We start from the raw sequence: 16624 nt of genomic DNA on the forward strand, positions 1-16624 counted from the left end.
ATAATACATAGCAGTATATTTCAGTGTTAGCGGCACTAACAACACCAATACAATACTACTGCATTAATTGACACTATATAATAATGATAAGTAACACTATAGCATACAATATACTACATAGGCTATATAGCATTAGAAAACCTTGATTGCATTATTTTGAGGCAATAACTAATTTAATGACAACCGGTACGTATTAACTAGGTCGAGACGGTAATAGCCAATAAGAGAGCAGTTGAGGTAGTTGTGTCATTGATAAGTGGTATATGATTGGTGTGATTAGAGCGCCGACTCGGGAAGTGTACCGAGAACTCTGTTCCCAAGTCACTTGAGTGACTAGAGACGGAGAGTTGAGTTCGAGACGCCGAGACGAGAGGACGTGTAGTATCTATTATTGTAACCCATATTATACTTTTATATATTTAATTAATAAATTGGTGACGGTTAGCAACAGCAACAGTAAGTTAAAGTATTTGTAGGCGCAGGCCTTCGGGCCTTGCGTTCGCCAGCGACGATGGTCGCGTAAGTGTTGGACAGGGATCGGGTAAGATTTGTTTACTGAGACAGAGTCTCGCCTCCCGAGTCGTTCGTTCGAGGCTAGGGAATCTCTGATCTTCATTTGGTAGGTAGTCGAGACCACTGGCATCGTCTCGCTTCCCGTCGCCAGACGGTTGAGGCTCGAGATGAGGTCTCGACCAGATCAGGCCAAAGGGCCGACAGTGTAATACCAACGCCACATCGGGAGCGACCGGAAGGCGGTTATCGGATGGCCGTCGAGAACCCCTAGACATCTTATGACTACGCGATACAACAACCCCTAGACAACGTATAACTTCGCGATGCGATTAACCCCTAGACAGACAAACTTTATAGACGACAATCCGAGTAGACGAGGTAACGTTACGTACTTCATGGGTATGGTTAGGATCGGCCACGGTCAGGCGACGGCGTCGTAGAGTAGCCACCGCAGGGTGACCTAGTGCAGCTTTGGGGAATCGTAAACGAGAAAAGTCTACATAGCGTTGGCGAGCGAATATTACAGATACAGGTCGGTGCGAGACCTAAATGGTGCCTACGACATTGGCGACTTAAAGCCGATTCACCCTTACGTCGAAGTAGCGACGCAGGACGTTATAATATAATTAAAAAAATATTAAATTTACTTATAATAAATTTGTGTTTAAATAGTTAATAATTAAATAAACATAAAAAGTTTTGAATAGAATTATTAAATGAATTGACATTTAATTTTTTAATTGTTTAATACTGACGTCTGATTTAAAAAAAAACAATTAGTATTAATTAACAATAACTAATAATAATAATAATAATACAGTATATGTATAAAATTGCGTTTAGATATATACAGTAGAAAAAAATAAAAAGGGGAAAAATCATTACATATAATTATTCATTAATGATTTAACATAACATTACAAATTGTTAGTTATGGTTGTAATTTACAATATGATAAATATTTTATAGTTTCCACAACAACAGCAAAAAAGAAATATTAAGATATTATATACTTTATATATAGTGATATTTTTTTAGTTTGTATTAGTTTGTTGTCTAATATCCAATCTTTATGTCTAATATAGATAACAATAGAAAACTGATTAATAATAATATGAACGAAAGCAATAATCAATGTACAGTCGGTTCAAAAGCATCGGTTGTTTTAGGCGCCCAATGGGGCGATGAGGGCAAAGGCAAGATTGTCGACTTATTGTCAACTGATGCTGATATTTGCTGCCGATGTCAGGTAATCATTAAATACAACAAAATAATATTTTTATTTAAACATCTTATTATATCAATATATATATGTGGTCTTATATACTTATATAAATAATATTTATTATACGATAAATATATATAAATTATTTATAGGCCGGCAATAATTCTGGTCATACAGTAGTAGTTGGTGATAATGATATCTATGTGTTTCATATGTTGCCGTGTGGCTATACTAATCAAAAATGTACGGCCGTTTTAGGCAATGGATGTGTTATACATTTAAAGCAACTAATTGATGAAATCTATGAAAATCAATCAAAAATAAAATTGAATGATTTAAACAATAATTGGAAACATCGACTACTAATCTCTGATAGGGCACACATTGGTATTAATTAGAAAAAAATATATAATTTGTAAAAAAAATAAAATCTTATTTTTTTCTTTTAACTTATATATACAACAACGACTACAACAACTATAACAACAAATTAATTATATAAACTAACACTTGTCTAACACTAACATATTTTTTTCGTTATTTTAAAATCATATATTTTAGTTTTTGATTTTCATCAGACCATCGATGGTCTACAAGAGCTTCGAAAGGGTTCAAATAGTATCGGTACCACTAAAATGGGTATCGGTCCCACCTATACTACAAAAGTTAGTTAATAAATATCAAAGTTAAAATGGTATTATTTTTTTAAATAAATAAAAACTTCTAACACATAATTTTTATTTATTATATTTATAGGTCAGTCGTATAGGTATCAGAATGGCTGATCTGATTGCTGATGATTTCAGTCATTTTGAAAACAAGTGAGTTATTGAATAATATTTTTTCTAATAATTGCAATCAAATAAATACTGTTGTTTAAGCTATATATTTTTAGTTAGTTGTAATTAATTACAAAAGTTTAATAAAATGCTATATACAGTATATATATATAGTATATATTTATTAGAGTTAAGCAATCTTTTGTAATTTAGGATAAAGGGGTCCCCTTTAAAGGGATAGAATGTATAGAGTATAGAGGTATAGTCTTTTGTAAGGGTATATAGGGGTATAGAGGAAGGTATTTTTGCCATAACTCATATTCATCTCCTTGCTTAACCCTGGTATATAAATTTATTTATTTATTGTCTATAATTACAGATTTCGGTCATTGTTTCAAAATTTGAAATCAAACTACCCGTCCCTTAGTCAAGAATTGTTTGACGCAGAACTCAGCAAATATAAGGTATAATAATAAATTTAATTTTTAACAATATATTATAGTATATAATAATATTTAAAAAATAATTGCATACTAACTTAAAAAATGATAAAAATTATTTTTATCTATAATAAAATCAAAGAATAATTTTTTGTTTAGATAGTTAGTTAGGTTATATAATACAGTATATATATATTATTTTAATTAGTTATACATTATATTTAAATGATTAAATTTAGAAATATGCTGATGTAATTAGACCCTGTGTTACCGATACGGTATTATATTTGAATAGTCAGCTAAGAGCCGGTAGACGTATAGTTATTGAAGGTGCCAATGCAGCCATACTTGATATTGATTTTGGTAATTATATTAATGTTTTTTATGTTAAAAAACAAAATCTTATATAAATATATATTTAATATTAGGTACCTATCCATATGTAACATCATCTAACTGTACGATTGGCGGTGTGTGCACTGGTTTGGGTATACCGACACAACAACTTGGCAATGTTTACGGTATAGTAAAAGCCTATACTACACGATTGGGTGGGGGTCCGTTTCCCACTGAACTAACCGATCACTGGGGCGACTATTTGAAGATGAATGGCAACGAACTTAGTACGACTACAGGCTGTAGACGACGATGCGGTTGGTTAGATGTAGTACTAGTGCGCTATTCAAATATAATTAATGGCTATACAGCGTATGTGCTTATTAATAATTATTTATTTAATAATAATAATATAATTTTATACCATATTATTATACTAACTTTTATGTAAACATATATAATATTAATATAAAGGTATTATATATTTAATTTAGTTTAATTTAATTTATTTGTTTAAAAAAAAGTCTGGCTATAACTAAGTTAGATATTATGGATAAGTTTCCAGAGATTAAAATTGCAGTCAGTTATCAATTAGATGGCAAAGAGTTTACACATTCACTGCCGGGTAATTAATAAATATTTAAATTATTATAAGTTGACTAAAATTATTTAAGTAGTAATAAACAAAAACTAATTAAATTAAACTAAATATTGTTATATATAAAAATTGTATTGTTTTTTAAATTATAGCTATTTCATCGGATTTGGCCAAAGTTAAGGTTAAGTATATAACATTAGACGGATGGCAAACAAGCACTGGTAGTGTTCGTAATTTTGCCGATTTGCCGGACAACGCCCAACACTATGTGCTAACTATTCAGAAACTAGTTGGCGTTCCCGGTATTATTAATATTATTTTATTGTTGTTATTATTATTTATTTATTATTAATTTTAATTAATTTGCAGTTAAATGGGTCAGTGTTGGACCTAAACGTGGAGATACTATAAAATTATTTTAAAATTTTTATTAAATTAAATTTTTAAAAAATATTTTAGATTAACTACTAAAATACAAGCGGTTATTGTATTGTATAATTAAATATTATACAATATTATATCTACAGTACACTATTAAATATATATACATAATATATAAATATATAAATATATAAATTTAATTAATAATTTAAATTTTTAATAAACATTTTACAAGAAAGTTAGTATGAAAAATTGATAAATTATTGAAATATTAGATTATTTATTTGTTTGTCTTTTAATTAACTAAAAAATTAAATAAATAAATTTTAATATTATCACTATTGTTAGCTAAAATAAATAGATTTTTAAACTAAACTAATTTTGATATAAAACAGTTTATAACAAAAATTTAATCTAAATTATTGTCTGAAAAAATATTTGAAATAACTAAAAATTTTTTAAAAATGTATTTTTAACTAATAAATTAAATACAATAAAATACTTGTATAAGAAAAAATAAAACTTTTTATAAATATTTCAAATAAAATAATTTTAAATTTATTTTGTTTTATTTTTATTTTTTAACCAGTGATAATTATAAAAATCAAGAATAATATTTATGTTATAACTAATTAAAAATAAAATAATTTTAAATTTATAAAAATTAATATTACCACTAACAATAAATATTAAATTAAAATTAATATAAAATATTGATTATACAATACAACAATAATTAATAAAAATAAATAAACAAAATTGGTAACATTATTATATCAATTATATAAACGTAAAAAAGTACTTATTATTTATAAAAGTAATCTTGTTAAAATTTAATTTTAATTTTAATTTTATAGAATGCGTGATTTTTATAATATAATATATATATTTTTAGTACTTGAAAATTAATTTAATTAATTATATATAATTATTATAATGTCATAGTGTGTTTGATTACTATGTCATTTAAAATATTTTTTTTAATTAAGTTAAAATAATTTTACAATTTTAGTATTTAACACAATATAGACAATACCTGTACATTGTATTTTTTAAATAATAATAAATATGCTAAATTATAAGGAATTTATTTAAAAGTCATCTAGTCATCTTAAAGTTAATGTTTTATACAAAGTGTATATCTGTATATTGTATTAATGTTATAATGTATATATCAATACATATATTTGTTATTATTTGTTATTTTAAAAATAAGTTTTATTTGTTTTTTCTCAAATGCTATAATTGAATAGTAGTTTGATATAAATTATAGAATCATTTTTATTATTTAATTTTTTTTGGTTATTATTTAATAAAATGCATTATATATTAATATTATACTTTTGCTAATATTTTGTTAATAATTCTTATGCTATGTATTATAGATAACATTAAATTAAATAATGTTTGATAAAATATGTGATGATCAATTATGGGTAACTATATTATATTAATTTTTATACAATTTATAAAAATCATGTAAAAAATGAAAACAATTATATAAGATAGTAAAAAATGTCAGCTATTATTGTTTCAAAATTATTAAAATTTTATTACTTTTTTTGTCTAAAGAATCCGCAACTTTCATGGTATACAACATCACCTAATCTAAGCTCATGTATGGCCAGCACATGGTTTACATGGATTCCCTGTATATTCTTATTGTTATACATACCGAAACTAATGTGGAAATGTTGTCACAATAATATTACGGATACTATTATTCAATGGAATTACTACAACACCACCCGATTATCTATATGTTTAATAAGCATTGGTATACTAATAGCGGAACTGGCTTTAAGTTTAAGCCGTAAATATCAGTGGAAGGATAGTCCCAGTACTGCATACATAATATCATTGACCGTACAATTGATTTCTAGATTACTACTATTTATAGTGTTTAATATTCAGCGGTTGTACGGCATTATCACAAGTGGACTGATTTGGTTTTATCTATTATTGGACACAATTTTAGGTGCATTTTCTGTTGCCATATATAGCATCAATCATGTGCTATACAATTATGAATTTATATTGTTATGCATTAACTATTTATTGACTGTTATACTAATTATTTATTGTCAATTTGCTGATCGCAAATCATTAGACAATAATAATACAATTATAATTACTAAGAAAAACAGTAATAATAATATGTGTCCAATAGATAGATCATCGTTTATATCACGTCTAACCTATAATTGGATGACCAGTCTGTTTGTACGGAACTGGAAAAACACGATCGACTTCAACGATCTCTGGTCACTGACCCATGAGTTCAGTGTTTTTCCTAACTATAAGCGTATGTTTGATAAATATCTTTTGAAATCTCATCGTAATATTGCTGTCGACAATAGAAATGATGATAAAATGCCTGCAAACGGTTTGGACAATAAAACAAAATATAAATTTTCATTTTTTAGTTTCAACTGTTTCTATAATAATAATAATATAAAATCTATTAAACAATTACATAATATTAATGTTGTTTACATAATATTGCGTCACTTTAGTCTACAATTTATTTGGTTATGTATTATATTATTTATATCGGTTGGCTTAAAATGTTGTCAACCATTAGTTGTAAAGTATGTACATTAATATATTAGTTAACAAAATTTTATGTTTTAATGTTATTATTATTACTAATTGCTAATATAATAATAATAATTATTATTATTTTATTAAATAATTTAGATTGTTTATTACCTATAAGGATAAGGATGAGTATAAATGGCACGGATATATCTATACAGTACTACTAGTGCTCATGAATATAGTATCGAGTGTATTGAATGCATACTATATACAAGCAATCAAATGTCTAGGTTTTTATCATATTTTTTAAATAATTAAAATAATATTTAATTAAAATGTTTTCCATTTAATATTTATATATTTAAAAAAAATAGCGATGAAAATCACATCATCGATGATGTCTGCAGTATATCGCAAGTCATTGGTGTTAAGTAACGGTGCAAAACGGGACAACAGTTATGGAGACATTACTAACCTAATGGCTGTCGACTGTCAACGAGTTAATGGTAAGTATATCTGTAGATACATTAATACTAACTTTATATACAATATTATGAAATATACAGTATATCTGTATAATTATACATAGATTATGCCCAATGGTTAGCATACATAGTGGTAATACCTCTACAGATGATACTAATGACTGGTTTATTGTTTATTGAGTTCAGTTATACAGCATTTGCTGTCTTAACTGTAGTGGTCATCCTATTTTGGATCCAGTATTTTGTAATGAAAATTGCTATTCAAATCGATAGAAAAGGCTTAAAATATACTGACAATAGACTAAATTTTATTAAAGAAATGCTAAATGGCATCAAAATAATTAAAGTATTATTTATTAATTATTTATTATTAAATATAATGAATCAATATTTAATTATTTGTTTTTTTAGTTATACAGTTGGGAAATACCTTTTATAAATATTATAACCAAATTACGTGATCAAGAGTTAAATAAAGTCAAACACTCATACTTTGTTTATTCCTTACTGTATATAATGTCATACATGTGTCCCATATTATGTCATTTATTAATATTTAGTTTATATTTGGGTCTAAATTTTGCCAAACAATTGACGGCTGAAAACTTATTTTTTTCAATTTCATTGATGTCAGTGTTTAAAGTGATTCTATCAAAGTTAACATATGTTTATATTACAGCAGCCATTGTATGTATTATATTATAATATTAACTATTTTTTTATCAATATATAAACACATAAATTGCTTTTAAACAATTTAAATCTTTATAAACCAGGGTTAAGCAAAGGAGGTAGAGTACAATATAAACATTTTATCCCCCCATAAGTTCACCAAAAATATATATTGCATAAGACATTCATTTTTTAAACAAAATTATTAAATTAGAGAATATTTTTAAAAATGTTTAACAGTAACGACTTGAAATCAATTGAAGTTGAAAACATTTAAATTATATCATTAAAAATCAAATAAATTATATGATGAAACATATAATATATACATTAAACTATGTATATACTTTTTTAAATATTAATATTATAAAATTAGCTTTATATATACTATATTATGATCATATTAAAATAAGCAATATATTCACATATTTTGATTATATTAATTAAGTGCATATTTTATTAAATAATTTAGTAATATCTATCATATATTTTGATGTCTAAAAATTACTAATATTTTCTATACTATATTTCTATATTTTTTAATGAATTATTTTTCTTATTATAATTTAATTGATTATATATATATATATATATATATAATCAATTAAATTATAATAAGAAAAATAATTCATTAAAAAATCTAAATATATTTAACTAAATACAGAAATATAATTAAATATTTATATCTTAATATTAAAAATAATTTATATTATAGATATTTAAAAATAAAAATAAAATCTGCTGTTCATTACATATATTTAGTAAATACTGTATAGTATTAAAAAAAATATTAATTTTTTATTTATAGACGTATGTCTCAGTCAATCGTTTCAATAAATTTCTCAATTTGGATGAACACAACAACTATGTTACTAACAATAATGACAGCAATAATAATAATGTTATTAATATTAATGGGGCAACACTTTCCTGGGACACACATAATGATCAAATCAATGGTAATCTAAAGGAACATACGTTAAACCAAATAGATTTGCATATTAGTGAAGGTATGTTTGTGGCAATTGTCGGCGATGTCGGGGCCGGCAAAAGTTCACTGTTGTCGGCAATTATCGGCGATATGGAGCTCATTGATGGCACAGTTATGATTAGATCGGATGTTCGTTTAGCTTACGTTCCTCAACAGGCTTGGATACAAAATGCAACCATCAAACAGAATATATTATTTGGTAAACCATTCAATGAGGAACTGTATGACCGAGTGATAGACAGCTGTACTCTTAGACCTGACATAAGACAACTTCCTGGCGGAGACAACACAGAGATCGGTGAGAAAGGCGTAAATCTGAGCGGCGGTCAAAAACAGAGACTTAGTTTAAGCCGAGCCGTCTATTCCGGTGCCGATCTATATCTACTCGACGATCCACTTTCAGCGGGTAATTCAATTAATTTATATCACATTTTTCTTAAATAATAATAATAATAATAATAACAATACTGTTATTTTTTGACGACTTTTTATTTAAAGTGGACAGTCATGTGGGAAAACATATTATGAATGAAGTGTTTGATTCAAAAACCGGTATTTTACGAAATAAAACCCGATTATTGGTAACCAATCAACTGTTTATGTTAGCCGATGTCGATCTAATTGTTGTACTAAAAAATGGCAAAATTGTATCGACCGGTACTTATGAACAGCTTTTACGGGACAGTAATTATTTCGAGCAATTGATTAAACAGTATTTTAGTGAATCAGTAGATGAAATGGACAGTCAACGAAACGGTAGTAGTTTGAAGACAACTGTTGTTATCAATAATAAATATATTAAAACACAAAAACATAACGACATAATAGTTGCCAATAATGATAATAATAATAATAATAATGAGCATGCACAATTAGTTGATGAGGAGGGTGCCCAAAATGGACTAATAACTATGAAGGTATAAATTGAATAACTATTTATTATTATTTTTAAACAAAAAAAATCTTTTTATTATTTATTTTAATTTAAGATATTTATCAAATATGTGCGTTCAATAAACATTATGTTTTTGCTGATTTGTGTACCGGTGCTAATGTTGAATACATCAATCAACTATGGGACAAATTTTTGGTTGGCCTACTGGTCAAAAATGATTGCCAGTGGTACCGACACTAGTGGTCCACTATTTTATTTGCTAATATTTGGCTTATTTATACTAGCACAATTTATATTGTTAACAGCTTATCGATTTATTTACGCCATAAGCATAATGCGTACCCTAATCCGTTTGCACCGTCAACTGTTAGAGTGTGTAATACATGCGCCCATGGCGTTTTTTCATGTAACACCATTGGGACGTCTATTAAATCGTTTCAATAAAGATATGTTTCTTATAGACAGACATTTGCCAATTATGTTTAGGTAATCATGTGTTTACTTAGGTTTCAAATTTATTTATTTAATATTGTATTTATACTATCGTTTAGCCAAATAATTGATTATTGTCTACAAGCTATTGGTATTGTTGTGTCGATTTCAATACTGACGCCAATGTTTTTGATACCATTGGCATTGGCTGTTATTCTATACTATTTTCTACAGGTATTAATTTAAACAAAAATTAAACTAAATTATTAAAAAATTTCAAATGTAATTTTTGTTTATTCAATTAACAAGAACATTTATATTAAAGCATCGTGTCAATTGAAACGGTATGCAGTATATATTACTATTAATTTTTTTTAATAAATAATTTAGTTTTTAGTAAATTAATTATATTATTTAGTTTAAAGAAATAATGAAAAAAATTGTTTAAATAAATTAGAGTAAAATAATTAATATTAATATTTAGTTTAGAATCTATCAGCCGATCGCCAATTAATTCACATTTAGAAGAATCACTAAACGGTTTATCAAGTATTAGAGCCTATGATTGTAGCGATAGATTTATAAGCGAATCGGACAATAGGATTGACAAAAATACTAAGTGTCTCTATCCGTATATTGTGGCCAACAGTTGGCTATTAATGCGGCTACAAGTGCTAACCAATTGTCTTATATTATTTGCCGCACTGTTTGGTGTCATATGTAGACAACAGTTGACCGGTTCGGACATTGGACTGTCTCTCGCAAATGCCATTTCATTGACTGATATTTTAGAGTATTTTATCGATTCATTAGCACAAACTCAAGCAAGTCTTGTGTCGTTTGAAAGAATCGATGAATACTGTTGTTTGAAAACAGAATCTGATTGGCAGACAGAAGCCGATAAAACACAATTGACTGCTAAATGGCCAGAAAATGGTTGCCTCAGGTTTGACGGATACGGTACTCGATATCGTCAGGGATTGGATTTAGTAATCAAAGACATTGATATTGATATTAAATCAGGAGAAATGGTTTTTTATTTTTAAATTTGTCTCTTAAAAGCAATTGTTAGTTAATTGCATAATAATAATAATTTCCGATTGTCTATTCAATTCATACAGATAGGTATCGTTGGCCGAACCGGTTCGGGTAAGTCATCGCTAACACTCGGATTGTTCAGACTTATTGAGCCAGCAATGGGTCGAATAGTTATCGATGGCATAGATATCAGCCAATTAGGTCTTCATGAGTTGCGGTCGCGGCTGACAATTATACCACAAGAACCGGTACTGTTTTCGGGAACTATTCGCTCAAATTTGGATCCGTTTGATAGGTTTTCAGATGACAATCTCTGGACAGTGTTAGAGCAGTCACATCTCAAACAGTTTGTATTGTCGACTGACGCCGGACTCGACCATCCGGTTACCGAATCGGGTGATAACATGAGTGTCGGTCAGCGACAACTTGTATGTCTGGCTCGGGCTCTACTAAGACAGTCGACTATTATTATCCTCGATGAGGCCACGGCTGCCGTCGATGTAGAAACCGATGCACTCATACAGCAAACTATTAGACAAGAGTTCAAGTCATGTACTGTCTTAACGATTGCCCACCGAATCAATACAATCATGGATTACGATCGGGTGTTAGTGCTTAGCGATGGACGGGTAGCTGAATTTGACGCACCCAATCAACTGCTTGAGGACAAGACAACCATTTTCTACTCACTAGTCAAAGATGCCGGTGTTATATAAGTTTTGTAACAAATTATAATCAAATAAATCAACAAATATAACAAAACTTTTGTTAATGTTGTTGATTTATTTTAATATAATAAATTATTAATAATTTTAATTTATCAATATTAAGATGTTTTTTAATAAGTAAAACACAATTATTTAAAACTTAAAAATCCTGTAACATGTATATAATGCTTTACCTACATTAATTTTTTTAATACAAAAAAATAATAATAATAAAAACATAATTAATTAATAAACTAATTAGATTTAATTAATGATTGTCAGAACAATATATAGATAAACTGGATACTTTATTAAATTCCCTTAAATAATATAACTATATATTTTAAATTTGATAACATAATACACACTTACAGTAAATCATGTAACTAAATAAAATAATAATAATAAACTAGACCGATAATTATTATTATTTAAATTCAAACAACATTTTATATTAAACATTTATTTAAGGACACGCTTTAGATAACCGTCAACCAAATCGACAAAACTGGTCAATAATATGGTTACCAAATTGTTGTCAGTTTCTAAACAAAATTTGTGAATATCTGCAAACACTTGATTAGCGTAAACTAGAAATTGGTTTTTCAAATCCAAATCTTTATAGAGTTGTTTGATTTGTTGGACACACATATCATCTACTTTGCCATAGTTATCATAAATTATGGCCCGTTGTCTATGATCTGCTAATTCCAATGCCCTGACCACTAGCCAACTAAACTTACCCTCTTGTATATCAGTTCCACCGTCCAGTTTGTTTAGATCGTCGTAATCATTGATAGCGCCGTCCAATACACCCAACATTATTAGCTTGTCTTCAATTAGTTGCTGATTATCAATACAATCATTGCCTGAGGCGTACAATCCTATTAAATCATAATTAATAAAATAGAAATAAATTAAATCAATAATTGAATGATGCTTTTTTAAATAAATAGCAAATATAAAAGATAAAATATTAAAATGTAAAACTATGGACAAAATGTTAATTTCAAAACCCTCCCCTCCCTTCATAGAAAGTCATCAGATTAATCAAATTAAATTAATCTTATTATTAATTTTTTTAATAAAAGTTTATATTTAAAATTACATTATCCAATACCAAATTATTTCCTACCCCTCCCCCCCGACGTCACAATTGTGACAATTGTTCCAATGGTGAACGTAATTGTTATATTTAATTTCACAGCAAATGTTCATATATATAAATTTTTAGATTTTTGAAAATTTAAAAATTAAACTTAAAAAATTATAATATTGTAATGAATAAAAAAATAAAACATTTTAACTAACCCAGTTTGAATTCCATGATTAATCCAAAATAGGCATTTTTGTATTTATTTTTAATAAAATATCTTTTCATTGTAAATTGATCAAAATTTTTTGAGTCAATTTTTGAGTATATCATATCTAATTGTTGCCCATATGATATATTACCAAGTAACTGTTTTTATTTAAAAATTTGGTATTGTATAGTATGACTGCCACTTGTTAGCACGCGATTAAAATTTCCATATATTTAACGATAAATAACCTAACCTGATCTAACCAAACCTGACCTAACCTAACCTAACCTAACCTAACCTAACCTAACATAACCTAACCTAACCTAACCTAACCTAACCTAACCTAACCTAACCTAACCTAACCTAAACCTAAACCTAAATCTAAATCTAAAACTAAAACTAAACCTAAACCTAAACCTAAACCTAAATCTAAATCTAAAACTAAAACTAAAACTAAAACTAAAACTAAACCTAAACCTAAACCTAAACCTAACTTAAACTTAACTAAAATATATATAAATATTAATTGCGTGCTAACTAATGGCAGTTATGATATACTATATAAAAGCCAAAAAAATGTTTAATTAAATTACTTGTGTAATTAGTTTGACCATGTTACAATATTGTGGATGACTCTCAAAATAAATTCCAATAATTTTCTGTATAACTGACAACAATAATGTGCTGTCGTTTAGTGCCGATAAACCAACCGATGGCTTCAAAATAATTAATTTTTAAAACAAAAATAAATTATATATATAAAATTTAAGGTTAGTAATAAAATAAAAAAAAATTATAATAAAAACAAAATACTACATTATTTATATTATATTTAAAAAATGCTATTTAAAGCCTTTCTATATTTTTTAATGAAATGATTCGATAAAAATTTAATAAAATAAATCAAATACTAAAAATTATTATAATAAACTAAATATGCAGTATTAATTAATTTTTAATTAATAAAAATTTTAAAAAATCGCCTTATTTGATCTAATTAGGAAAAATTGTCATTTAAAAATTTAATAAAATATACACATTTACTATACCACTATCTCAAAATTTTTTTAATTTTTAACATTTGACTCCATACCACCCATAAAAAATTCATTGTAATTCAATTATATTTTTTTTGTTAATTATTAAATTTTATTAATATATAGTATAAACTATTTACTGTATTACCAATGTATGCCAACACGGTTTGCCCAATCTATTGGTCGACTTATCCATAATGTCATCCAATAGAAAATAATAATTAGCCAACAGTTTGCCGACCCAACCCAATGCATAAACATTTGTATTAAACTGTGGATCATTAGGCATATACCCAGAAAGCACACTATATGTCATAACTGGCCCAAAACCAAACGGTATCATAATATTTGATCCTTTATAATAGCCAATCATTTGTTGTAAGTGTGTCTTAAGCTGTTCAGCAATTGATTTCTCATTAATGGTTAACATGTTTTTTAATACATTGTCAACAATTGTTTCAAACATTGGCCAAAATTTGTCCGATTGTTGTTTAAAACAAATTGATACATATTTTTCACAAGTATTTCTATAAAAGTATTAATATTAGAAAAACAATAATTTATATTAATAAATACACATACATTTACACTCACACATACATACACACATATACATACATACATACATACACACACACACTCAAATATACATACACACACACACAAATATAATAATTATGGTTACGGTAATACAGTATTTTTAAATAAATTATATTAAAAAATTATTTATAATATTTATACTCATTAAATATTAAATTAAATATTAATTTTTTTATTTAATTTTTATTTACAGTAAATAAATTATTTAATAATTTAGTAAATAATTAAAACTTACATATTAATAAGTTGTTTCTCAACATTATTAGCCATTTAAATAAAAATTTGTTTATTTCTACTTAAAACTTAGTACTGTAGCTAAAATTACTTTGAATTTAAAAAAAAATAATTTCTTTATAAACATAGCATTTTATATAAACTATTTTTTACTTGTGTTGTGTTTTACTTATTTGTGTTGACTATACTGTATATAATATTCTGGAAACTTTCCAAAGAAGTTCCCTAATAACAATTCTCCAATTTTCCCGGAAAATAGTGAAAATATTTTATTTTTCCTGCACTTATCGTCTACTCATACAAAATATAAAAATAAATATAATTCAATAAATTTAGTACAATTTAACAATAGCTTTTAAAATACTATTTTTTATATTTGTTTTTTAAACCTTATAAAAAATTTCTGTTTAGAGAACACAATGAATAGATTTCTTGTTAGTTCCCAATGATCAGCGATAAGAGACAACTTTTGGGAAATAAAACGATAAACAAAATTTGTCCCAAACCTAACTATATATATATATACATTTAATAACATTCCTAGTTTTGTTCAAAATATTATTTATTATATTTGATTTATTATATTTATTAATATATATTGACATATATATATATATATAATTATTGATATTAATAATATTTAAATAATATTTTATTATTATATTTAAAAAATAAATCTTAGATTAAAGTGTATTTTGAGTTGTATTTAAAAAAAAGTATCAATAAATAAGAAATATTTGTCATATTTTTGCAAAGTTATCAAAATAAAGAATAATTATTATGTTTTTATAGATAAAGAATTTTTTCTTTTTTTTAAATAGAAAGGAATTTGTTTGGAAACTTCCTTCAATTGAAAAGTTGTCTGAACACTAATTGTGTATATATTTGATTTATAACTTTTTTAAATAATAATTAACTTCAAATAAAAATATTTTAGACGTCATAGTTAATAATTAATGTTTAAATAATGTTTATTGCATTTTTATTTAAATTATAATTTATTATAAATTCAAAATTATTTCTATAAGGTTAATTATTACTAATTTTTAGTTTTAATTTTAGAAATTAATTTAAATTATATTAAATAATTTAATATTTATCCTTTTTAAATAAAATAATAAATATTAAAATATAAATAAGTTTGAATATATTGAATATTTTTAGGATATATCTAAGAAATACAGCAAAATTAAATTTCTAAAATAATTTTTTTAGTTACAACTATTTTGTTTAATAAATAAGAACATAATTACAATGCTAAAATTTGTATAAGTTTTTTCAATTTTAACAATATATAATACAATATTAAAAAAATTATATATAAATTTTTAAATGTCAATAATGTGTTAAAAATTTGTAATAAAACAGTTAAGACTAAATGAAGATAAAGTAATAAATTTATTATTTATTTTTGTT

The 16624-nt window shown here is 25.8% G+C and overlaps 3 protein-coding genes across 3 annotated transcripts; 2 read left to right on the forward strand and 1 right to left on the reverse strand.

Moving 5' to 3' along the window:
* The first annotated feature begins 1585 nt into the window (after positions 1 to 1585).
* On the forward strand, positions 1586 to 4313 carry LOC128962863 (adenylosuccinate synthetase-like). The gene is made up of 10 exons (XM_054309263.1): positions 1586 to 1762; positions 1891 to 2125; positions 2300 to 2403; positions 2495 to 2559; positions 2897 to 2981; positions 3197 to 3320; positions 3386 to 3665; positions 3818 to 3918; positions 4044 to 4193; positions 4261 to 4313. Exons 1-10 carry the CDS (start codon positions 1586 to 1588, stop codon positions 4311 to 4313), a joined length of 1374 nt encoding a protein of 457 aa, XP_054165238.1.
* A 2876-nt stretch (positions 4314 to 7189) lies between these two features.
* Positions 7190 to 12042, forward strand: LOC128962864 (multidrug resistance protein mrp-7-like). Its single transcript, XM_054309264.1, has 8 exons — positions 7190 to 7319; positions 8792 to 9367; positions 9460 to 9878; positions 9951 to 10342; positions 10408 to 10522; positions 10598 to 10632; positions 10773 to 11319; positions 11410 to 12042. The coding sequence occupies exons 1-8, from the start codon at positions 7190 to 7192 to the stop codon at positions 12040 to 12042; spliced, it is 2847 nt and encodes a 948-aa protein (XP_054165239.1).
* Positions 12043 to 12495: 453 nt separating this feature from the next.
* LOC128962865 (uncharacterized) lies at positions 12496 to 13360 on the reverse strand. Its single transcript, XM_054309265.1, has 2 exons — positions 13345 to 13360; positions 12496 to 12917 (listed from the first exon to the last, which is right to left on the reverse strand). Exons 1-2 carry the CDS (start codon positions 13358 to 13360, stop codon positions 12496 to 12498), a joined length of 438 nt encoding a protein of 145 aa, XP_054165240.1.
* Between the last annotated feature and the right edge of the window lie 3264 nt (positions 13361 to 16624).

This window comes from Oppia nitens, unplaced genomic scaffold (assembly GCF_028296485.1).
Source record: "Oppia nitens isolate AA-2021 unplaced genomic scaffold, nextdenovo-longstitch-racon4-pilon3 scaffold6_pilon_pilon_pilon, whole genome shotgun sequence".
NCBI classification, from domain to species: Eukaryota; Metazoa; Arthropoda; class Arachnida; order Sarcoptiformes; family Oppiidae; genus Oppia; species Oppia nitens.